This window comes from Bos taurus, chromosome 3 (genome assembly GCF_002263795.3).
Source record: "Bos taurus isolate L1 Dominette 01449 registration number 42190680 breed Hereford chromosome 3, ARS-UCD2.0, whole genome shotgun sequence".
Lineage (NCBI taxonomy): Eukaryota > Metazoa > Chordata > Mammalia > Artiodactyla > Bovidae > Bos > Bos taurus.
The window spans coordinates 19,097,374-19,123,652 of NC_037330.1; the positions used below are offsets into that span (position 1 = coordinate 19,097,374).

At 37.0% G+C, this 26,279-nt stretch overlaps 1 protein-coding gene across 2 annotated transcripts in view; it reads right to left on the reverse strand.

Annotated features, from left to right (window-relative positions):
• Nucleotides 1-26,279, reverse strand: part of SNX27 (sorting nexin 27) — a 79,526-nt gene that overhangs the window by 10,753 nt on the left and 42,494 nt on the right. For both annotated transcript variants that reach the window (XM_010803021.4, NM_001098956.2), the window contains exons 3-8: nt 19,927-20,119; nt 18,306-18,370; nt 16,380-16,484; nt 13,361-13,439; nt 10,216-10,379; nt 1,978-2,067 (exon numbers count right to left, since the gene is read on the reverse strand). In XM_010803021.4, the coding sequence (XP_010801323.1) occupies nt 1,978-2,067; nt 10,216-10,379; nt 13,361-13,439; nt 16,380-16,484; nt 18,306-18,370; nt 19,927-20,119 (696 nt within the window). The remainder of the gene's footprint in view (nt 1-1,977; nt 2,068-10,215; nt 10,380-13,360; nt 13,440-16,379; nt 16,485-18,305; nt 18,371-19,926; nt 20,120-26,279) is intronic.

Genomic DNA, 26,279 nt, shown 5'->3' on the forward strand with positions numbered 1-26,279 from the left:
TCCTAAAAACTGCTCAGAAAGTACAAAAGAAACTCAAGTGGCCTATTAGAATTATTACCAATGCAATTATTGCCTTCTGTAAAAACTGTGCTCAACTGCTCAGTTGTATCTGACTCTTTGCAACTCCATGGACTGTAGCCCACCAGGTTCCTCTAACCATGGAATTTTCCAGGCAAGAATACTGGAGTGAACTGTGATTTCCTATTCTATCGTGTAAAAACTATATGAAAACTATTAGGAAAAACTATAATTGGAAAATTCTCAACTATATGAACTGGCCAGGAAAGAAGTTTTAAAATGATGAGTAGAGTCTTTATAAATGTTCTTTATACATTTTATTTTTGACAAGTTTCATCTCTCCATTTATGGCAGATATAAATTCAAAACTATTTTTGAAATATTCTAAGAATATAGTAGTAGCCCTCTCCAACAGAACTTTCTGTGGTGATGAAAATGTTCCATGTCTGAGCTGTCCAATACAGTAGCTACTAGCAACTCACTCAATACCTGAAATGTGCTAATGCATCTGAGGAATTGAATTTTAAATTTTATTTAAGTTAAATAAATTTAAAATTAAATTTAAGTAGCCACACGAGGCTAGTAGCTATGGAATCAAATAGCATAGCTCTAGGATATCACACTAACCAAGAGCACTACTGAGCATAAATGTCTGAGCAACTGCAGAGATGGGAGTTGTGAAAACAAATGACTTCACCACTGCTAAACCAGAACTAAAATAATTTCTAATGTTAAAACACCTAAATATTCTCATAGAATTTTATTTTTATCATATTAAATGTTTTGCACATCTTTTAGGCCTTTTTATTATAAAAAAGAATATTGTTTAGTAATCACTAATAATAAAGTTATATACCCATATATAAAACAATAAGCTCTTAGTGTGCTAAATAGAGGAACACAATAGACTTTATATCAAGCTCTATATCCCCTCTCCTTTTTTGTTTCTTTGGCTGCACCATGTGGCACTCAGAATCTCAGCTCCCTGACCTGGGACTGAATCCATGCCGCTGCCTTGGGAGTGTGGAGTCTTAACTACTGGACTACTGGATAGTCCCAATACTACTCCTTTTTAAATCAGTTAAGTCACTGACCAGGTTGCAACATCTTTCAAAAATGACTAGAACAACATTTAAAAGATAAGAAGGGGAATTTTCAAAAAACACATGAAAAGATGCTCAACATTTTTAATTATTAGATATGCAAATCAAAACTATAATGAGGCATCACCTCATACCAGTCAGAATGGCTATCATCAAAAAGTCTACAAATAACAAATGCTGGAAAGGGTGTGGGGAAAAAGTAACCCTCCAACAACTGTTGGTGGGAATGTAAGCCAATGCAGCCACTATGGAAAATAGTATGGAGATGCCTCATAACACTAAAAATAGAATTCCCATATGATCCAGCAATCCCATTCCCAGGCATATATCCAGACAAAACTATAATTCAAAAAGAGATTATCATACTGAGTGAAGTAAGTCAGAAGGAGAAAGACAAATACCATATGATATCATTTATATGTGGAATCTAAAAAAAGGCTACAAATGGACTTATCACAACTACTTACATGTGGAATCTAAAAAATAATACAAATGAATATATACAGAAAACAGAGACTCACAGACTTGGAAAACAAACATAATTTTCAAAGGGGAAAGGTGGGGGCGGGGAGGACAAATTAGGAGTTTGGGATTAATATATAGAAACTACTATATATAAAATAGATAATCAACAAAGACCTACTGTATAGCATGGAGAACTATACTCAATATTCTGTAAAAACCTATATGGGAAAATAATCTGAAAAAGAATGGATATATGTACAACTGAATCACTTTGCTCTATACCTGAAACTAACATAACATTTTAAATCACCTGTTCTCCAATATAAAATTAAATTAAATTTAAATAGGGATAAGGGGCATTTTATAAAGAGATTATGGAACATAAACCTACCATGACCATTTTCCTTTGTTCATAGAGCTTCTGTAATTGGTAGGATTTTTCCTCTGCTTTGATGTAACCTTTTTTCACATCATCAACAGCCTGTCACCAAAACAAAGGCAAGGAAGAAAGAACTGTAAAAATTATCATCAAATACATTCTTGATAAAAATAAAGGGATACAGATTCATTTTCACAATAATTCCTATCCATCTGGACCATCATCATCATTGCCTGTGAACTCTGCAACTCTTATTCTAGGTCTGTCCTGTTAAGAGATTTAAATTCAGGTTAATTTATACATGTGAAATAATTACAGAACACTGAAAGATAGTACACAATACTGTATTAAAGATAACGATGAAGTAGCAAAAATATGTGACATAAATTGTAAGTGATGCATGCAGCCAGAACAGGAAAGCGTATTGCTAACTGTAGTTATCAAGGAAGTCTTGGTTGGACCCCACAGGATAGGCTGAATAGGAGAAACTTCAGGCTAAAGTCAGGAAACAGAAATGGGTTTGAATTTAAATATATTCAGGAGACAAACCTGCCTGATCAGAATAAAGGATACATGTTAGTGGACAATGAAAAATAATTCTGGATGCATAGATTAATAGAACATGAATGATCCCAAAGAGCAGGCATAGGAATTTAGACTTAAGGACAGTAGAGAGCTAAAACAAATAATAAAAAGTTGTTGTTTCAGAAAGATTGATCTCTACATGACTGCCAAATGACTTAAGCTAAGAAGAGAATGAAACAAGGAAGATCAATGATACTGTGGTACTTTAAGCATGAAGTGAAACAAGACCTTAGGCCAGCGGGGTAGCAACTGGAAGAGAGAAGTGATAAATATGAGACCATAAACAGAAAAGCTTCCAGCGAGAATCTGATATAAAAATGAAGGTATCCAGATATAATATACTAAACTATTCCTGGTTCAGCTGTATGAAACATACATCCCCTTCCCAATCTTACTCCACCTCTCCTCCACTCCAAGAAAAATTTTAAAAATCCAATGGAAGGGAAAACTGATCTTTGGGAGGAAAAAAAAGAAAAAGAACAAACAGAACCATTTGTCCAGGGCATTCAGGATGTACCCTCAGTGAGTTACTCCAAAGACAACCCTATGCAGACACCAGGCAGGGAACCACCTGAATCTTCATCAGAAAACTGCCGATTTCCTTCAGGTAGAAATCATTCCCCATAGTCTTTTACAGGAAAACATTTGCCAATTAGAATGAATTCAGGGTTGAAGTCAAGAGACAAGTTCAAATTCTAGCTGTCACGTACCCATATACATTTGAGTACGTCACTTAAACCCTCTCAGTCTGCAAAACAAGAATAAAATCCATATTGAAGGTAGAGAACAAAACAAGATAAAAGATGTTAACAGCTTTGTAAAATATATATAAATCATTACTATCACTGACATTGGCATCATTTGCCTGTTCTGAACCACACAAGGATATATCCTCCCTGGCACTGCCACTGGAAAGAGTATCCCAGTGTCTCCCCAGTCCTAGCCATACAAGTGAGGGTTCACTTAGGCAGAGAGATTACATTCCCAGAGGCGATGCTCAATGAGAACTGCCACCAATGTCCTGCAGAACCTGAACACTATCACCAAAAGACTTGGTGCTCCAGCTAGATCAAATTTAAATCAGTTAGACTGAAAAAGTTGGGAGAGAAGTAAAGAGGGAAAACAAACAAATATTGGTTTATCAATTCAGTATCTCTAATACCTAGAACTGTCCGACTAGTAATAGCACTTAAGTACTTACTGATGACCACTTCCCCTGGGCAGAGGTGGGCCAGAGTGAACATCTACTCCCGCAACTCTAAGTGAACTATTTTCATGTGGGGCAGTAAAAATGTTCTCTCCTCACTCATTTCTAATCAAGATTATATTGCCTGACTAGCTGAGTGGAAAACATAAATATCAGGACACTGGATTCCTTTTTCCCTTAATTGAAAAAAACTTATGAAATAAAAGAGATAATAGTTTTTAAAAATATGTATTACTGAGAGGCACCTAACCAAAACAAGTTTGATCGCACAGCCTCATTCCAGATATTGTTAAGGACTGTAAGCAGTTTTTTGTGATATTCCTTTCATAATTCTAAATGTCATGCTTATGCTAATTCCCTAACTTGTCAATTTTAGACAATGTTGAGTTGCTGCGTTAAAATAAGTTTTGGGCTTCCCTAGTGGCCCAGTGGTAAAGAATCCTCTTGCCAATGTAGAAGACATGGGTTCAACCCTTGATCCCAGAAGATCTCACATGCCTTGGAGCAACTAAGCCCGTGTGCCACAACTACTGAGCCTGTGCTCTAGCCCGGGAGCTGCAACTACTGAATCCACATGCCACAGCTACTGAAGCCTGCGCGCCCTAGAGGCCATGCTCCCCAAAAAAAGAAGTCACGCACTGTAACCAGAGAGTAGCCTCCTGCTCACCTAACTAGAGAAAGTGCTTGCACAGCAACGAAGACCCAGCATAGCCATAAATAAATAAATTATTTTTAAAAATAAATAAAAAGAGTTTTTTAAAAAAAGCTTTAGGGACTACCCTGGTGGTCCAGTGGTTGAGCATCCATGCTTCCACTGCAGAGGGCATGGGTTCAATCCCTGGTTGGGGAACTAGGATCCCGCATACCATAATGTGCAGCCAAAAATCGTAATGTTTTAGCTTTCATATACCACTCCTGCACTCTCTCTTCTTCCTCCAACATCTCAGTAAAAACTAAATCAGTAATCAGTATTGAATACTGTACTCAATACATTATTATAAGCATGTAAACATTATTCACAACTAAATCATGTGCTGTTACCAGGGCTTCTTTTCTTATACATTTCGTTCTCCTTTTAAGTTAACTGCCTTACGTTTGTAACTTTCCACATGCCTCTTACCAATTCTTCCACAATAACCAAATACCAAAGTCCTGCTGACTCATTCAAACATTCGTTTTCTAAAAAGTGTTGACCATTCTCATCTATTGTGTCCTGCCTATTCTCTTCACAGGTTTACGCCTCTTAAAATCCATTACGATTATTCTAGTAAGCTTTCAAAAAGTAGTTTAAATGTATGTTTAATCTGGTAGGTTTAGCCAGAAAATAAATATATCCTACTATAGATTTTGACTTTATCAATTTTTTAAGGAAAAGGCACATTACCAGCATTATTATCTAGTATTTCATCAATTCTAAGATGCATAGTTTTCTCACATTTTATTATTCCTATAATTGGGATGTGTCTTATAATCAATGATATATGTTGTTTAATTGATAGCTTTTTTCTCTTAGCAGTACATAAAATACTAGTGCATCTTACAACTGATGGCATCTTAGAATTGATGAGATGCATGAGACGGTCCCACCATCAAAATATGATACAAAAATATCAACTAAAATTAAGTGAGGGAAAAATTTCAGTATTATTTTCCAAAAGGCACAATTGTTTACCTAGTCAATCATAAAATCATTTGAGCTGCTGTGTACTGCTGGGAATGTAAAACGGTACAGCTGCTATGGAAAACAGTATGGCAGTTCCTCAAAAAATTAAAAACAGAATTTCCATATGATCCAGCCATTGATCATGATTCTGGGGATATTAAAAGCAGAATTTTGAAGAGACATTTACATAACCCTGTTCATAACAGCATTATTCATAATAGCCAAGAGGTAAAAGCAACCCAAATGTCCATCCACAGATGAATAAACAAAATGTGATATACACATACAATGGCATATAATTATTCAGCTTTAATAACATGAATAAGCCTTAAGGACATTATGCTAAATAAAATAAGCAAGTCACAAAAGACAAATAATATATTATTGCACTTACATGAGATATCTAAAGTAGTCAAGTTCACAGAAAGTAGAATGAGAGTTGCCATAAGTAGGGGAGAGGAAAATGAGTTGTTTAATGGGTAGAATTTTAGTTTTGCAAGAGGAAAAAGTTCTGGAGATCTATCACATAATGAAGTGAATTTAACACTACTGAACTGCACATTTTTAAACGGTTGAGTATAAAAAAAAAACAAAAACAAAAACTTACCAAATTATAAATTTTAAATATATACAGTCTATTGTGTCAACTATACTTCAATAAAGCTGTTTAAAAAACTGAAGAAACAGAGTTGAAAAAGTTTGGGGTATGAGACACTGATACGAAAATAAAAGCTCTTCTATCTATCCACCTAAATGTTTTGGTCTGTTGTTGTTGTTTAGTTGCTAAGTTGTGTCCAACTCTTTGCAACCCCATGGACTACACAGCCCACCAGGCTTCTCTGTCCATGGGATTTCCCAGCCAAGAATACTGGAGTGGGGGTTACCATTTCCTTCTCCAGGGGATTTTCCCGACCCAGGGATCAAACCTCTGTCTATATTGGCAGGTGGATTCTTTACCACTGAGCCACCAGGGAAGCCAGCCCTACTTTTGCTTTACAGTTTTATAATTCAAAAAGTAATTTCACAACCTCTGCTTTGTTTAAAGTTTGATACTGATTAAAAAAAAAAAAAAGTGAACTACTACTATTACCCTTTAACAGATCAGAAAACAGATGTTAACAAAGCTATGTTAAGTATTTACCCAATGGAGAGCTTGTACTTGAACCAGATAGTCTGACTTCTAGAAAATAACTTTTCTACTTCAACAACACAAAGAAAAAATATTCCATTCATAACTGTAATAAAAAAATAGAATACTTGGGAATTAATTTAAAGGGGCATATGTGATCTGATGGCTCAGATGGTAAAGAATCTGCCTGCAAGGCAGAAGACTTGGGTTACACATACACGCGCGTGCACGCACGCACACACACACACACACACACACACAGTGGTATATTACTGAGCCATAAAAAAGAATGAAATAGCGACATTTTCAGCAACATAAACAGACCTAGAGATTATGATACTAAGCAAAGTCGGTCAGAAAAAGACAAATGCCATATGACATCACTTGTATGTAGAATCTAAAATATGACACAAATAAACATATCTGTAAAACAGAAAACACACTCACAGACACAGAGAACAGATCTGCAGTCACCACAGGGGAGGAAGGATTCTGAGTTTGAGATTAGCAGATGCAAACTATCATATATAGGATGAACAGAGAACAAAGTCATATTATATAGCAATGGGATCTATATTCAATATCCTGTGATAAACCATAATGGAAAAGTATACGGAAAAGAACATGTGTATACACATGCATAACTGAATCACTTTGTTGTACAGTAGAAATTAACACAATTATAAATCAACACTTCAATAAAATGAATTTTTTAAAAAATATGCTCAATATCGCTCATCATTCAGTTCAGTTCAGTCACTCAGTCCTGTCCGACTCTTTGCGACCCCATGAATCGCAGCCCGCCAGGCCTCCCTGTCCATCACCAACTCCCGGAGTTCACTCAGACTCACATCCATTGAGTCAGTGATGCCATCCAGCCATCTCATCCTCTGTCGTCCCCTTCTCCTCCTGTCCCCAATCCCTCCCAGCATCAGAGTCTTTTCCAATGAGTCAACTCTTCCCATGAGGTGGCCAAAGTACTGGAATTTCAGCTTTAGCATCATTCCTTCCAAAGAAATCCCAGGGCTGATCTCCTTCAGAATGGACTGGTTGGATCTCCCACTTCACAATGGTCAGAATAACCATCATTTAAAAGTGTACAAATAAGAAATGCTGGAGACGGTGTGGAGAAAAACAAACCCTCCTACACTGTTGGTAGGAATGTAAATTGGTGCAGCTACTGAGGAAAGTAGCTACACCAATTTTTGGGGGCTCCAAAATCACTGCAGATGGTGACTGCAGCCATGAAATTAAAAGACGCTTACTCCTTGGAAGGAAAGTTATGACCAACCTAGACAGCTTATTAAAAAGCAGAGACATTACTTTGCCAACAAAGGTCCGTCTAGTCAAGGCTATGGTTTTTCCATTGGTCATGGATGGATGTGAGAGTTGGACTATAATGAAAGCTGAGCACTGAAGAATTGATGCTTTTGAACTGTGGTGTTGGAGAAGACTCTTGAGAGTCCCTTGGACTGCAAGGAAATCCACTCAGTCCATAGTAAAGGAGATCAGTCCTGGGTGTTCATTGGAAGGACTGATGCTGAAGCTGAAACTATAATACTCAATACTTTGGCCACCTCATGCAAAGAACAGACTCATTGGAAAAGACTCTGATGCTGGGAGAGATTGACGGCAGGAGGAGAAGGGGACAACAGAGGATGAAACGGTTGGATGACACTACCAACTCAATGGGCATGAGATTGAGTGAACTCCGGGAGTTGCTGATGGACAGGGAGGCTTGGCATGCTGCAATTCATGGGGTCACAAAGAGTCGGACACGGCTGAGCAAATGAACTGAACTGAACTGTGGAAACCAGTATGGAGGTCCTTATAAAACAGAAAGTAGAGCCAAGTTACCATACAATCCAAAAATTCCACTCCTGGGCATATATATGGAGAAAACTAATTCAAAAAGATACAAGAACCCCAATATTCACTGCATTACTATTTATAACAGCCAAGTCATGGAAGCAACCTAGATGTCCATGGATAGATGAATGGATTAAGAACATGTGTGTGTGTGTGTGTGTGTGTGTGAGTGTGATAGAGTATTATTCAGCCATAAAATATAATGAAATAATGCCACTTGTAGTAACATGGCTGGAGAAAAACAAGTATCATATGATATCATTTATATGTGGAATCTAAAATATGATACAAATGGACTTCTTTAAAAAACAGAAACAGGGGACTTTCCTGGTAGTCCAGTGGTTAAGACTCCATGCTCCCAATATAGGGGGCATGTGTTTGATCCCTGGTCGGGGAACTAAGCTCCCACATGCTCACCAAAGGGGAAAGTGCAGGGGATAAGTTAGCTTAAGATTAACAGATACATACTACTATACACAAAATAGGTAGTTAACAAGGACCTACCATTTAGCACAGGGAACTGTATTCAATATCTTGCAATAAACCATAAGAGAAAAGACTATGAAAAAGAATATATATATGCATAGCTGAATCACTCTGCTGTACACCAGAAACTAACACAACATTGTAAATCAACTATACTTCAATAAATTTTTTTAAAAAGATGGAATAAGTAACAACAGAAAAACAAAGGTAAAAAGAGGTGAAAGTGGTTGCCTATGAGAGGAAAGAAGTGGGAATAACTAATATTTTTCATAATAACCTGTGTAGAACTATTTGATGCTTTAAGCTCTATGGATGTATAGTTTTGATGAAAAAAATTTTTAATTTATTATTTTTAATTGAAGGATAATTGCTTTATTGTGTTGGTCTCTGCCATACATCAGCATGAATCAACCATAGGTAATCCGTATGTCTCCTCCCGCTTGAACCTCCCTCCCATCTCCCACCCAAATCCACCCCTCTAGGTTGTCATAGAGCCCCAGTCTGAGTTCTTGAGTCATACAGCAAATTCCCACTGGCTATCTATTTTACATATGGTAGTGTATATGTTTCCATGCCACTCTCTTCAGTCATCCCACCCTTCTGCCTCCCATGCCCATAAGTCTGTTCTCTATGTCTGCATCTCCACTGCTGCCCTGCAATTAGGTTCCTCAGTACCATCTTTCTAGATTCCATATGCTGCTGCATATATACACATTAATATATGATACTTTTCTTTCTGACTTACTTCACTCTGTATAATAGGCTCTAGAGTCATCTACCTCATTAGCACTGGCTCAAATACATTCCCTTCCATGGCTTAGTAATATTCCGTTGTATATATGTAGCACAGCTTCTTTATCCATTCATCTGTCGCGGGATAGGCTGCTTCCATGTCCTAGCTATTGCAAACAGCACTGCAATGAACATTGGGGTACACATGCCTTTTTCAATTATGGTTTTTCTCGGGGTAGTGGGATTGTTGGGTCATATGGTAGTTTTATTTCTAGTTTTTAAAGGAATCTCCATACTGTCTGATAAAGATCTTTTTGAAAAAGTACACAGCCCCGTAATCTTCATTTGCTATTGCTTTAAAAAATAATAATAAATACATTTTGAATTCAAGGATATCCATTTCTTAAACTTATCTTTTGTGGAATTTTACGAATTTCACAAAAAAGAACATTTTATAAATTTAACTAAAATCCAGGAGGCAAAACAACTTACTCAAGGATTCACACAGGATTGGCAAATGACCATTATATACAAACAGAAAGAGAAAAAAGGCTTCTCCAGGGAGATCAATTTACCTACCTGATGAAAGAAGTACGTAACAGCAAGGTCATTGTCATTTAAGAGAATTTCTTCTTCTGTCGTAAAAAGCCACTTTCGAATGGTCAAGCAGGTACCTGGCACAGCTGATGTGTAATTCTGGACGTAGAGTTTATGGGGAAATTCATTAGGTGCCAGCTTACGCACTAGAGAGAAGACAAAACAAAGCAAGCCAGAGTGAGAAGACATAAAAGGCATTTCCTTAGTATGAACTGTGTAAAGCAGACAAGAATGGAGTTGATCATTAACCAGGACATCAGCTTAGACCATCAAGGAGCTCTGCCTTGGGACCACAAAATATCTATTTGTCTAGCCAAATCTATGCCTTCTAATATGACCGGCCAGTTGAACCTCAAGCTAACTGAAATCTATCACCTGAATGACACGCCCTTCAGTTAACATGCTGACTCTGCGGACAGCACCTACTCCAACGTCAGTTAAAATATCTGATCCATTATTGGGCAAGTTATGGCAATGACCACTGAACCTCTTTAAAGCAAGTCTCCCCTTTTATCCAGCTATAGTGTATTTTATTTACTTATGGTGCTTTTATTCTTAAGAGCTGAAAGGCTCTCCCTATCCCTCCACAAATATAAGACATTCATCAAAGTGAAAAGTGTCTTCTGGGTAGCATTATTTCCTCTTCCTAACAATGTCAAGCAAGATAAAACACTACCACTTTTAATTTCTATACTGTTTCTCTTGAAAAAGGCTGAGTTCTTTCTCTTGATGTTTACTATCTTTGAAGGAAGTGAAGTTGCTCGGTCGTGTCCCACACTTTGTGACCTGTGGACTGTAGCCCACCAGGCTCCTCCGTCCATGGGATTCTCCAGGCAAGAATACTGGAGTGGGTTGCCATTTCCTCCTCCAATGCATGAATGTGAAAAGTGAAAGTGAAGTCGCTCAGTCGTGTTTGACTCTTAGCGACCCCATGGACTGCAGCCTACCAGGCTCCTCCGTCCATGGGATTTTCCAGGCAAGAGTACTGGAGTGGGGTGCCATCACCTTCAACACTACATGAACCGTGAACTTCCAGATGTTCAAGCTGGATTTAGAAAAGGCAGAGGAACCAGAGATCAAATTGCCAGCAGCCACTGGATCATCAAAAAAGTGAGAGAGTTCCAGGAAAACATCTACTTTTGCTTTATTGACTATGCCAAAGCCTTTGACTATGTGGATCACAACAAAATGTGGAAAATTCTGAAAGAGATGGGAATTCCAGACCACCTAACCTGCCTCCTGAGAAATCTATATGCAGGTCAAAAAGCAACAGTTAGAACTGGACATGGAACAATAGACTGGTTCCAAATCGGGAAAGAAGTATGTCAAGGCTGTCTATTGTCACCCTGCTTATTTAACTTAAATGCAGAGTACATCATGAGAAATGCTGGACTGGATGAAACACAAGCTGGAATCAAGATTTCGCCAGGAAAAATATCAATAACCTCAGATATGCAGATGACACCACCCTTATGGCAGAAAGCAAAGAAGATCTAAAGAGCCTCTTGATGAAAGTGGAGAGTGAAAAAGTTGGTTTAAAACTCAACATTCAGAAAACTAAGATCATGGCATCTGGTCCCATCACTTCATGGCAAATAGATGGGGAAACAATGGAAACAGTGACAAACTTTATTTTGTTGGGCTCCAAAATCACTGCAGATGGTGACTGCAGCCATGAAATAAAAAGACGCGTATCCCTGGAAGAAAAGCTATGACCAACCTAGACAGCTTATTAAAAAGCAGGAATGTTACTTTGCCAACAAAGGTCCATCTAGTCAAAGCTATGGTTTTTCCAGTAGTCATGGATGGATGTGAGAGTTGGACCATAAAGAAAGTTGAGCACCAAAGAACTGATGCTTTTCAACTGTGGTGTTGGAGAAGACTCTTGAGAGTCCCTTGGACTGCAAGGAGATTCAACCAGTCCATCCTAAAGGAAATCAGTCCTGAATATTCATTGGAAGGACTGATGCTGAAGCTGAAACTCCAATACTTTGGCCACCTAATGCAAAGAACTGACTCATTGGAAAAGACCCTGATGCTGTGAAAGATTAAAGGCAGGAGGTGAAGGAGATGACAGAGGATGAGATGGTTGGATGGTATCACGGACTCAATGGGCATGAGTTTGAGTAAACTCCGGGAGTTGGTGATGGACAGGAAGACCTGGCGTGCTGCAGTTCATGGGGTTGCAAAGAGTCGGACATGACTGAGTGACTGAACTGAACTGAAAAGCTTAGAAAAGAAGGATAAGATTAGAATCCAAGTGTCCTTGTTCCTTAACAATTCTTTGCAACATTTATGTCTGCCTATTAGACTACAGAGAGTTGGGAAGACAATAAATAATTGCAAAATAGCTGCGTTAGGGGGAATCAAAGTTGTTCTACCTTGACCTGGGATGACAGGGCGATTCAAATCTCCCAAACTCTCTCCCTTTCCAGAATGGGGAAATTCTGATCTATTGATATTATCTGTTGTTTCTGGCCTTACCCCTATATATGTATGATGTGGAAAAACCCATAAACCATTGGAAATCTGTCATTTGAAGACAGCCTTCCGACTTCCTCCCCTTTGTGGTCTCAATGAAACTGTCCCTATCTTTTATAAAATAATATGTAAGAGAAAATCTCTGTCACCATGCAATAAAACCTCCTAGAGGACCTGTTTACACAGAAACTTAAATACATGCATTAAAGCAAAGCCTTTTAATCAGTGTATCTCTTTCTAACTCCTGAAAAGAAAAAGCTATTCTTAAAAATCTACAAAAAGCATAAAGAACACTAAAACAAGTTGTAGTTAAATAAAATCTCCTCTTTTTAAGGTGGTTTCACTAGAATATATTAATTTTAAATCTCTGATTTTTAAAAATCTCATGAAAATATCTGCTTCAGTGCTGGGTGCAAGGAATCAACACTGACAGAAGAGGAAAAAGGCTATCAGATACCTAGACTTGGGCTTAATGGGATTTGTCCTGTCTGCTTGTTAGAAACAGGTCCAATTAGTGGGACTGCCCTGTGTCTTCAATATCTTCTTCTCTAGGCCAACAGTTTCAATCTGACAGCTTCTGGGATATTTGGTACATTAGTATTAGAATAAAATATTCCCAAACTTAATATTAGTCACTGGCACTTACCAAAGGAATGATTGATCACTTCAAATAAGGCAAAGTAATTCACTGTCGTACTGTCCATGCCAACCTTTGCTGCAATTGCCTAAAGTGTAAACGAAATAGATTAGTTTCAGGGAAACTAAGCACAGTTTCACGGGGCTGGGAAAAGATAGATGTATGCATGAGAATCAGGGAGAAGAGAAGGGCCTCATTACCTTGGTTTCATATAAACTAAATCCATGGTCCATAGCTACTCTTCTTTGTATGTATGTATACATACATGCATCAAACAAAAGGGTAAAAATACCTATAGTATTTGACCCAAATAGCTATGACCTCTAAATACAAATTTTGAAGCTATTAATAGTCTCTCCTTAAATATCAGCTTTGCTCTCTGAAATATAACTTCATCTCATAAGGCTCTTTTTTAACAGCACTTAACTGAAGTGGCTTAGCAGCGGCAGCAGCAAGGCATGTGCTTCACAAGGACAGATTTTAAGAGGAAAATATATTCTTATAAATATCTAGTCTTACACATTCAGCCTACATTTTAATACAGGCCGTTACCATACAAGATCTATATCCTTGGTTCTTGAGCTTAAAACACTGGTTATCAATTTTTTTTCATACTTCACAAATTATTCTTGTTTACTTTTCAGATAATCCATGTCTCATGCTTGGGACCTCCATTTCCTAAGAATTATTGTCATTCTTGTCCACATGAAAAAAGCAAATTGTTGGAACAACATGTCACTTTGAACAAGTATCAGTCCTCTTTAGAAACTAAGGTCCTAACGTGACAAATAAAAAGAAACTGAAAGATCTATATGCAAATAAAAGAAAACCGAAATTACATACAAACAACAACAAAACACAAAGCAAAAAACATAACTAGTAGTATCAAAGTTCCTTTTCAAGGTCAATCCCAAAATGTATAAATAAGGTGTTAATTAAACAAGAAAAAGCTGTTGAGTATTAGTGTCTCAGTAAACCAAACATAAGTATATCCTTCTTCCCAGATCTGCTCACGAAGCAGACCTAGGGTCATCCCTGAAGTGAGGTAGAAACTGGAGACTCTGAGTGATCTAAGCTACAATTCTATACTGCACCAGACAGGAACTGATATCTTTTCAGGGTCTGGAAAATGGCTTATAGCTAGAAGTCTCAGTAATCAGGTAAGGAGAGAACTGAAAAAAAAAATTACACCTTTGTAGAGAAATACTGAAAACAAAACATCATTAAGCTATATAAAATTAATGTTTTCCTTGTAATCAATCTACCATTTTATAACTTCTGAAATACCTCAGATCATGTACACACCCTTTGCCATGGTATAAAGTAAATGTCTGGGGGATAATTTATTTGCTACAAAGTAGAAATAAGCACTAATATCCAGACTAACCTGCTAGTCTCTCTGAAAACCTTTATCAAATCAAGATTAACGACCAAAGAAAAGGCCTAAAAGAAACAATTATACCCAGCACCTGGATCATGATCTTTAAATACCATTCCTCACTGAAAGGAAACAGGACTCCTTGGGGAAATGGCTGATTCTATATCTAGTATAGGAAATATACAAAGATGAGCCCAGAGCATCTTGTTGTAAGCAAGGATGCTATCATAAACAAATGAGTTGCACCAAAAAAACCCACAGAAGCAGACATGAAGGAGCTTCCAATGACCAAAGACAGAACAATGTGAGCACCAAAAAGAATACTGCTTTTGATTAAATCATGCTGAGTATCTAAAAACCCACATGATACTAAAAAAAAAAAATCTCACTGGATATCACTGGAATCAATAAGGGCACCATTTCTTTATACCACAAATTGGCAATAAAAGGGAAGAATTACATATTTATCCCCTCTTCCCTACAAACTGTATTTCAGGATACCAAATAGCCTTAGTTGATAAGGGAACATTCTTATAGAAGAATTCTAGTTAATAAACGTGAAGACATGAGAGAATTGGAAAATCAGCATTTTGCAACCCTTAATAAAATCACTGGTTACAACAGCAATCATCAGTGAAAAACTCAATGAATAAAAAAAATCAGTGGAGTAAACAATGGAGATATCAAGTTATTACCACCTAAAGCTACTAATTAATCACTAAAAGTGGATAACCAAATATTGTGTTCCTCTTTTTGAGAAGTAATATGAAGTATATAGCACAGATTATGACGTACTCTTAACAGAAAAGCAGAACCTAATCGAGCCTCTAGAGAAAAATTCATTTATAGAAAATATAAGGAAACAGAAAGACATATTAAATGACATAAACAGACAAAAGAAACAAATGGGTACATTCAGAATGTGGAACATTCCACAGGACACAGACCCAATTTCTGCAATAAAGCAAATAATCTGGGGGGAAAAGTTGGGGAAGGGGAGGAAAGGGAGCTGGCCCTATATTAAAACAAACATAAAAACCAAGTATCACATGAGGACCTTGTTTAGATCCACATTTTAACAAACCAACTGTAAAGAATCATTTTTAGACAACTGGGAAACTTGACTATGGATTTGTTATTAGTTAATACCATGCAAGTAGTTAATTTTTTAGGTTTGATAATGGTTTTGTGATTATATAAGAAGAATGTCCGTATTTTTTAGAGATGCATACAGAAATGCATACAGGTCCAATAACATGGAATTTGTCTTAAAATATTTAAACAAAGGAAAAGGAAAACTGTATATGCAACACAAATGTGGCAAAATCTTGAGGATTATTAGATATGAGTGATGAGAACATGGAACTTCATGGTACTAGTCTATTTTCATGTACATTATAAAGTTTTTACAATTAAAAAGAGGGGGTACTAATCACAACCAATACAACCTAAGACATTTATTGCCTTTCTTTTAAGAAAGACAAAGTACATTCAAATTAATAATAGTTAACATCAACAGTAGCAGCTAATATTTAATAAATTTATTACATGCCAGATACTCCACGCACTTTATATGTATTAACTCATTTAATCTATCTTTCTCCATTTTAAACCAACCAATGTAAGTCTACTTATTCAAGTTTAATTTACCTGATATACTTGGTCTGTAGTACTATTCTTTTTAACCCTGACTGTAACTGTCGTTCCATCTGGTAATGCTACTCTCAGCTCTACATCGGACACACCATTGTAATTCTGGGGAAAAGACAGAAAAAGAATTAATTAAAAAAAAATTATGACCCAGTATATCTTCACTCTCCTTGCAACATGCTAGCTAAACAACAACCTAAACTTGTGACAGAAAGAAAACGAGTTTCAATGAAAAGGGGAAAAAAGACATCTTATAAATCAATACATTTACATTTTATAAGTCAGTCATAAAGCTGACTTTCGGCTGCAGCAAAAGTTAACCTTTAAGAGGAACAGGAAGGAAAGAAATACGTTAAACTCAATGTGTTCATATCCAAAACAGAAAACTTGTGTGAAGCAGTTTAGGTCAAACACAGATGAGATTTTTGGCTTACTTTCAAACATTCAGAACTCACAAATGAGAAAAGAAAACAACTGAAAGCAGTAGTTTCAACAAATTTTCTCTGGTTTTAAATGGTCAGGCATGGGCTTCCCTGGTAACCGGTCAATGGTAAAGAATCCACCTGCCAATGCAGGAGACACAGGTCTGACGCTGGGTTGGGAAGATTCCCTGGAGGAGGAAATGGCAACCCACTCCAGTATTCTTGCCTGGGAAATCCCATGGACAGTGGAGCCTGGTGGGCTACCATCCATGGGGTCTCAAAGAGTTGGACACAACTTAGCAACTGAACAACAATATCAGACTGGCTCAAGTGGAATTCCAAGTTCCTTTCCAGACTCTGAAATAACCACCACACCTTTGAAAGGAAAAATTGATGAAACTCAGGAATCTGCATTAGTCTGGAACATGTACAATTTTCTTCAAGCAAAGAGTAAACAATTCTTATCCTCCTTAATTCAAAAGAAGTCCTTTTCTCTTACTGCTTTTGATAAATTTACACATTCCTCTAATAAACTGTGACCTTGTAATTTTTACTATAGAGAAACAACTATTTAGGAACAAATAGTTCCTAAATACCACTTTTAAAAAAGTAAAATTGCCTAAAATCATCCTAAGCATTACTTTGTTATAAGCCCTTGTCTGTAAGAACTTTTAATCCAGTTGGGAAAATAAAATATATACATATAAAATAATCAATGAATAACATACTAGTACAATAGCATTACACAGTCATTTGTCTATTCAATTAGTATTTATTAAGCACCTACAATATGTTTAACATTGTGCTACGGCACTGGGAATATAAAGATGATCAAGATTTAGCTCTTGTTCTGAAGATCTCATGTACAGCATGGTGATCATAGTTAACAATACTATTTCGTATATCTGAAATTTGCTAAAGGGCAGATCAGAAGTGAAGAAAGGAAGGAAGGGAAGATGGAAGGATGGAAGGAAGAAAAGAACAAGAAAGAAGGGAGGAAACAGTAATGAGGTGATAAATATGTTAACTTGACCATGGTGATCATTTCACAATTTATACAGATATCAAAACATTAAATCATACACCTAAATAGATACAATTCCTATCTGACAATTATATGTCAAAAAGCTGAAAAGAAAATAATTAAGATTTAGCTCTTACATACATGTAGCTCATACTCTAGTAAAGTAAAATTATAAAGTGATAACCTGACTATATGTATAAAAAATTAGAGAATGAGATAGCAACAAGGTGATAATTAAGTGGTACTGACTGCAGAAGTTCTTGGTGGAATAGAAAATTAATGACTTGAGCATCAGGAAGGAGTCAAAGAGAAGGTGGACATAGCACTAGGACATGAAGGATAAGCAGAACACGTAAAAAAAGGAAGTTGAAGAACTAGTCATTTGGAGAATTTATGGCAATTCAATCCAGAATCAATAACTTCAATTTTCCCCACAAGGAGCCAAGAGGGAAATAGTCACTGTAGTGGGTATTCACCTACCTCATCTGATTCTGATAGAAATTCCTGCATGATGTCACTTTCGCCAATGACTCGTATTGAGCACACTATAGAAAACAAAGATAGAATCTGGCATGAGGCCCTAAAATCAAGAATATATAGTCAAGAACATATCAAGATTTAAATATAAATCATCAGTAGCAGGCAATGCTGAAGTAGTATGCCATCCATGACACACGGTATTTTAAGGCACAACAAACATTTATATATGAAGTAGAACGGAGGAATAATAGAATGTACAAAGAAACAGCTTGCTAAAAACATTAAATTAGACAAATGAAGTCATTCATAAAAGAGAAATAAAAGTTCAGTAAATCCAACTTTGCTGGCTTGTGTTAATAAGCCAGAGAATAGAGCAAGAGTACGGACAATTAGGAATGTATCAAACACACAATTAAAATACAAAGAAAAATATCTATTTGGCATAGGAGAAGGTCAGTAAGAGAATCATTAACATTTAAAGCCACTTTGGGAAAAAAGGGGTAATCAAGTATTAATCTGAGTACCTCTTCTCATCTCACAAAGTTTAACTTCAAAACAACTACAAGTGAAAAAAAGAGAGAGAAAGGGAAAAGGAAGGAAAGGAAAACAGGCAGGTAGGTAGGTAATCATCTAAGAGAGTCAATTTCTTAACATTCTCATGGGGATAATAAATTACACTGCTGATTTTACTTCATTTTATTAAAAAAAACCTGTACTCTTTTTCATTTCCCAAGGGCTGTGTTTAGAGGCCATTCCACATTAGAGAAGTTAAAAATAGATGAAGTTTAACTACCTTCTATGGAGGAAACGGTTTTTCTTCAGGGAAAGCTCTCTACCAAAGTTTTAAAAAATTCAACTAGGTCAATTAGTTCTTCTATAAGGACACAGAATTACTAAATACCACATAAGACCATTATTCTATTAAATGAGTATTTTCAACAAAAAACTATTGCATGCCCAGCAAATTATATAACTCTATATCAAAGCAAGGTCTCTTCTCTGTGCCACAAACTGAACCATCATATTTAGGAGATCTTTGTCATTTCTCCCTGCCTTTCTAGATAAATGAATGTCTCAGCTTCCACATACAAAGATTCCTAATGTCTTGTTTGCAAGCCCTGAGATATTAATAACAAGTTAGTTTTAATATTTCTACCTATAACCTGCTAAGAACAAGGGGACTTTAGCTCACTCACAACTCAGCAAACCTGTCCAAAAGGAATAAGGAATTTTCAAGTAGGCTATGTCAGTAAACTAAGAATCACTTTCATTAAAATGTCTTAAATACCTAGCTTCCAAATAAATTTGGCATGTTGAGTGTGTATGTGTTTGCTGGCAAATAATATAACCCTATAAATAAAGGTCCTTAATGCATAACAAAATAATTATGCATTTTTCTATTGTTGTTAAGTGTTCAGTGAATCAATAATATAGGCTATTAACTGTTGTACTGAACAGTTCAGTGTTGGGCTTTAACGCTCAGATCAATCAACATCTATAGTCAGAAATGTGACTTTCACTATTGAGTTTCCGGAAACTTAGCTATGCAGCTTAGGAGCCACAACATACTATCTTGACCAGATGTTTACTCAAGATAATAGAGTTTAATAGGCTGGCTTACCTTTTTCTAGATATTCTTCCAACCCCCGACGTCGGGCATCTAATTGCTGTTCTGATAAAGAGAATGGCCACTTCCCTGGAAGTCGGGGAAATGTAAAGTTGGCAAACTCTCTCTTCAGGTTCTGGTGTAAGATGGCAAATTCCCGGTACCGCTTAGAACACAGCTGCCTCCCTGCCATGTAAACATTGTAGACCTGGTGAGGGGGAAGGACAAAAAAAAAGCCTACTTACTACATATTAAATCACAGAATCACCTAGAGTCAGGCTCAGATTAACACTGGTTAGATCAGAGAAGGCAATGGCACCCCACTCCAGTACTCTCGCCTGGAAAATCCCATGGATGAAGGAGCCTGGTAGGCTGCAGTCCATGGGGTCATGAAGAGTCGGACACAACTGAGCGACTTCACTTTCATGCATTGGAGAAGGAAATGGCAACCCACTCCAATGTTCTTGCCTGGAGAATCCCAGGGACGAGGGAGCCTGGTGGGCTGCCATCTATGGGGTTGCAAAGTCGGACACAACTGAAGTGACTTAGCAGCAGCAGCAGCAGCAGCAGCAGGTATATTTCTCTATATACTTAACAGAGAATTTACATTCAAGGTCACCATAAAACAAGATTTACTTTTAATAAACATGCCAGAAATTGTATGTAAAAAAGACAGATACTGCCTTCAAGGGGCCCATGATCTTATTTTTGCTATTACAATTAAACTCCAGCACACTGTTTTAAATATCTTTGGAGCCAATTATCAGTTTTTATTTTCAGAAAATTAAAAATCATTCAAAGCCAATGTGAATGAACAAGCAAGCAAATTTGGAGAGAGATGTAAAAAAGTTAGAACTGATCATAAAGCAAAGTGACTGACATTTGTGTGTGAACCACATTTCCAAAGAAAAGGTCTAAACAATGATGTAAGCAATACTGGTATTTTTGCTACCAAAAAGATCATTTTTGCCAAAGCTCCTTTTTAAAATCAGATGTCCCTAGTTTTGGTCTTCTCCTTTCCAACATTAAAACAGAGTTAACAAAAAGCTGAAGAATAAATGTACTCTAAGGACCTCCTCATAATAATAAACAGTTAATAATCCTCATAAAAAAGTAGACAGATTTTTATCTATTGTTCACAGATGCATGCCAAGCTTCTCGAATAGGGCCTGGGGCACGGTAGGCACTCAGTAAATATTTGATGGAGAAATGAATGTATATATGTGCAATTCTTAGATATGTGTCCTCATAAAGGAAAGTGGTAGGATACATGATACAAAAACATCAAGTAAGTAACTTTGTAGTCTCAGAACATATCAAATTACACAGAGATGGGAAAATTAGCCCCAAATCACACTTACTGGATTAGCAAAAATCAGTCAAAAATTTAAACGTGCACAAAACAGGTCATCTACTCGTGTAATCAAGACTTAGTCACTGAACATAGAACAGACTGGTGGTTGCTAAGAGGGAAGGGGTTGGGGGAGAGATGGGAGTAGCAGGCTGGGGTTACCAGACGTAAGCTTTTATATACAGAATGGATGAACAACAAGGTCCTACTGTACAGCATAGAGAACTATATTCAATATCCTATGATAAACCATAATGGAAAAGAACATAAAAAAGAAAGTGTATATATATATATGTATGAATGTATACAAAAAAGAATATATATATATTCTTACAAAAGAATATATATATATAACTGAATCACTTTGTTGTACAGATGTAGTTAACACAATTACTCTAAATCAACTATACTTCAATTTAATACATAAACAAAGACTTAGACACTGAGAATGTATACACCAAACCATTTCCTTCAGTCTCAAGAAGAATCTTTTCCATGCTTCTATGATTTAAGAAGTATAAATTAAATGTAATAATAATTTAGTCATTCAAAACTCCTCTCTCACAACTCTCCTCCTATGATCCTCCCATAAGCAAAGCCTCTAACTACTATCAGTGTCCAGGGAATGAATACAATCCTGATCAACAAGTTTTCTTCTTATAATTATCATGCAAATTTGTAACTGATTGTAATGAATCACACATAATACCAAGTATTCCCATCACTGCCTTCTAAAGACTATGACTACATTTCCCCAGTGATGATCACTTGAGTGATCTCAAGTCTAACAAAACATTTCTTAGGGTAGAAAGAATCCTAAAACTTAAGAGGCCTTTGTGACGATTTCAACCCTAAAATTTCAGTTTCTCATAAGGTGAGAACAGTAACATCAAATAGCCTCTCACCACCCACCTCTTCCCACTTAAATGTGAAGTCAAAGGGAACAGAACTATAAATAGGATGCCTGACAGTTCAGTAATACATCCATGCAGGTAGGAATGGCTTCCACAAGAGCTAAACCATTTTTATATTAGCGGTGCTTAGCAAACGAAAAACATACAAAAATATATTACAACAGTGATGCTTTGTTCTTCATTTGTCCTTAAAATTAACCTATGATCCATTAGTATTCATTTCGCTGATTTGGACACACTCATTTGCAAAGAAAAGGACTGATTCCCCACTGAATCAACTCGTGAAAGTCCATGAGAAATGACCATGGTCTCATTACAAATGAGAATGGTCTGTCAAAAAATATATTTGCCAGACAAGAAGGAGATTATCATAAAATAGGGACTAAAGATATAGGCAGGCAGGCAGTACTTCTAGGATCTTTCCATCTTAATGTAAACCCCAGACTGGCTGGCTCATACATGGAATTAGACAGTTTGTCCAGCTTGCGAGAACATGTTGAATTTAACGATCACTGGTCACTGTCTTCTCCAACTGACCATATCCTACAAAACTTCAAAAGTTGGAATGTTCAGATTGCAAAGTCAGCTTCCAAGGGTAACAAGTTATTGCCCTCTTGAGATACTCTTTGCTGAGTTCGACCCCAATGAGGGAAAAGGAATGAATTATGAGTGGGCAAAGTGTAAAACTTATCTGATCGGTGATCTGGATTCTGCAAATAAAAGTTTCAAAATTCAGCTTTGAAATAATGTCTAAATTTCTGGATTCTGCAAATAAAAGTTTCAAAAATCAGCTTTGAAATAATTTTTAAATTTCTCTATATGTAAATGTTGAAAATCCATGCCATACCATTTTGCTTTATCCTCATGACTCAATTCTGTGGAATGAATGCCAGAAAGTGGTAACTGATAAATTCTCACAAAAGCACAAACCACTGTAGGGAAAGCAATTCTAGTAATATCTGGGCTCTATATTCAATATCAAAAAACAAAATTCCAGGTAACAGAGATCTTTATTTTGTTGGTTCCTTAATCCCCACTTACAGATTTCTTAAGGCTTTTAAATGGTAACATCTCATTCTGTGTAGGATCTGAATATTAAAATGTTCTTTCTCAAGTCTCTAGTAACCCACATGAATTGTGCTACTGAACACACAGAAGAGAATCTCCTTAAACAATGCAAAAGTGATCAGACACAATATTGTAAAGCAATTATCCTCCAAGAAGAAGAAAAAAAGAATGACACCACCACCCAAGTTCTGCCTCCAAATGTCAAACAGACATTCATCTGGTTCATGCTACTGATCTGCATAAATCCTCAATGTACATTAGGACCAACAAATTGTTTCCAATGCCACCTTGCCATTTAATCTTGCTTTTAGCTGAAAATTTGTCTTCCAAAGGACACCTTATTGGCTATTCACAAGCTGCTTATAACAGCAAAAGGAGATTCAGCATTCTTATCTGATTTCTGAGTGAAATGCATGAGATCCTTAACTAAGGGATTCTTTCCCAATGCTGAAGTATTTAGGTTTCTTCTTGGAAAGAAAAAAATCAAAAGACAACAAGATGCTACTAAAGAACTTAGGCTACGTGTGTGTGTTTTCCCTAATGTAGATCGTAAATGGCATCTATTTTCTTTATTTGGACCTCAGGTGTATAGAATTGGGTTAACAACAATCCTTGGTTCATAACACAGTCTCATTTTGATGAACTCTGTTTGGATATTTAATTCAGATATTTTTATCTTTTAAAATTTATTTAATTGATTTTTTTTTTTTTGCCATTCCACACTGCATGTGGGATCTTCACCAACCAGGGATTGAACTCACACCTCCTGCAGTGGAAGCACAGAGTGTCTTAATCATTGGACCACCAGGGAAATCCCAATTTAGTTATGTTTAATGTGAGAGTTGGACTGTGAAGAAAGCTGAGTGCTGAAGAACTGACGCTTTTGAACTGTGGTGTTGGAGAAGACTCTTGAAAGTCCCTTGGACTGCAAGGAGATCCAACCAGTCCATCCTAAAGGAGATCAGTCCTGGGTGTTCATTGGAAGGACTGATGCTGAAGCTGAAACTCCAATACTTTGGCCACCTCATGCCAAGAATTGACTCACTGGAAAAGACCCTGATACTGGGAGGGATTGGGGGCAGGAGGAGATGGGGACGACAGAGGATGAGATGACTGGATGGCATCACCGACTCGATGGACATGAGTTTGAGTGAATTCCGGGAGTTGGTGATGGACAGGGAGGCCTGGCATGCTGTGATTCATGGGGTAGCAAAAAGTCGGACACGACTGAGTGACTGAACTGAACTGAACTGAACACTGTAAAAAATAAACTAAAAACTAAGGCCTTGACAAAAACATCCCTAACCACATAGTCTCTGCCTCCTTCACCCCATCTCCCTGTTTCTCTCTCAAAATTATTAGGCTCAACCGTGTTTCATTATTCCTGTTTTTCTTTTCATAGTTTATTCCTACGTTTACATGTACTCTTTACATTTTTATTTTTTATGTTCATTTTTTGGCTGCCCTGGGTCTTTGTTGCTGTGTGCAGCTTTTCTCTAGCTGTGGGAAGGTGGGGCTACTCTCTAGATGTGGTGTGTGGGTTTCTCACTGCAGCAGCTTCTCCTGTTGCACAGCACAGGCTCTAGAGCACATGGGCTTCAGCAGTTGTGACACGTGGGCTCAGCAGTTGTGGTGCATGGGTTTAGCTGCCTCAAGGTACATGGAATCTTCCCAGACTAGGGATCAAACCTGTGTCCTCTGCATTGGCAGGCAGATTCTTAACCACTGGACCATCAAGAAAGTCCTTATTTTAATTTTTGAAGGATATTTCAGTTTTATTAAAAGTCTATCATGCAGAATAAGACTTTTTGGCACTTATTTTTTCACATAGTCTCATCCACAATGCTATATATCTTTGTGGTTTATTCTACTGTACATAACACTTTGTTGTTTTACATTTTTTAAAAAATCTGTTCTGTTGACATACATTTAGGTTGTTTCTGGGTTTTAATATTTCTTGGTTTTAGCCATTATGAACAATGCTACTGTGAACATTGGTGCATGTGCTGCCTGTAGTATATACAGTAATATAAGAGATTCTCCTGGATATACTCTATGTGAGGAACTTCAGAATTATAAGGTATGTGAACATTCAACCTAAGGAGACAATGCCAACTTATAAGCTAAAGCAGTTACATAAATTTATGCTCCTTACACTCCTTTTCAGTAATAATATAAAAAGATCCTCTTAATTTTTGCAAATGGAATGGGTATGAAAAGATTTCTTGCTCTGGTCCTAATTTACAGTTCCAAGATTATTAATGATGCTGATTATCGTCTCTCCATATATATTTATTGGCCAGCTGCCCAGGGATCAAGGCTCACCCACCAATGGGCCAATATCAACTGTGGAAAACCCCAGACCCCTCAGCCAGCTGAGTCAGGAACTGGCCCCACTCACCAGCAGTCTGACATCTGACCCAGAACCCTCCCAGGACACGGCCCCACCCACCAGTGGCTGATAGCTTCTGCACTAGGCAAGGCTTGGCAACCAACCCAATCAGGAGTCAGCCATGCCTACCAATGTGCCTCAAGCAGTCAGCCTGCCACAACAGAAGGGCTCATGCAGCCCATATAGATGGCACCCCTAAAGCATAAAGGTCTGGAGACCAGAAGCAAGTATGCTGCTGGCCCACAGGTATTTCCTACTTAAGGCCACTTCTCCATGATAAGGAAACATACCAACCTACCAAATACATAGAAATAAAAACACAGAACTGGCAAAATGAGGCTACAGAGGAATATGTTCCAAACAAAGGAATAAGACAAAACCCCAGAAGAAGAACTAAGTGAAATAGAGATAAGCAATTTATGCAACAAAGATTTCAAGGTAATGACCATAAAAATGTTCAAAGAACTTTGGAGAAGACTAGATGAACACAGTGAGAAGTCAGAATTTTTCTAACAGAGAGTTAGAAAATATAAAGTAGACCCAAACAGATGAAAAATACAGTAACTAAAATAAAAAATACACTAGAAGGATTCAATAACAGATTAGATGATACAGAGGAATGAATCAGAAAACTAGAAGACAG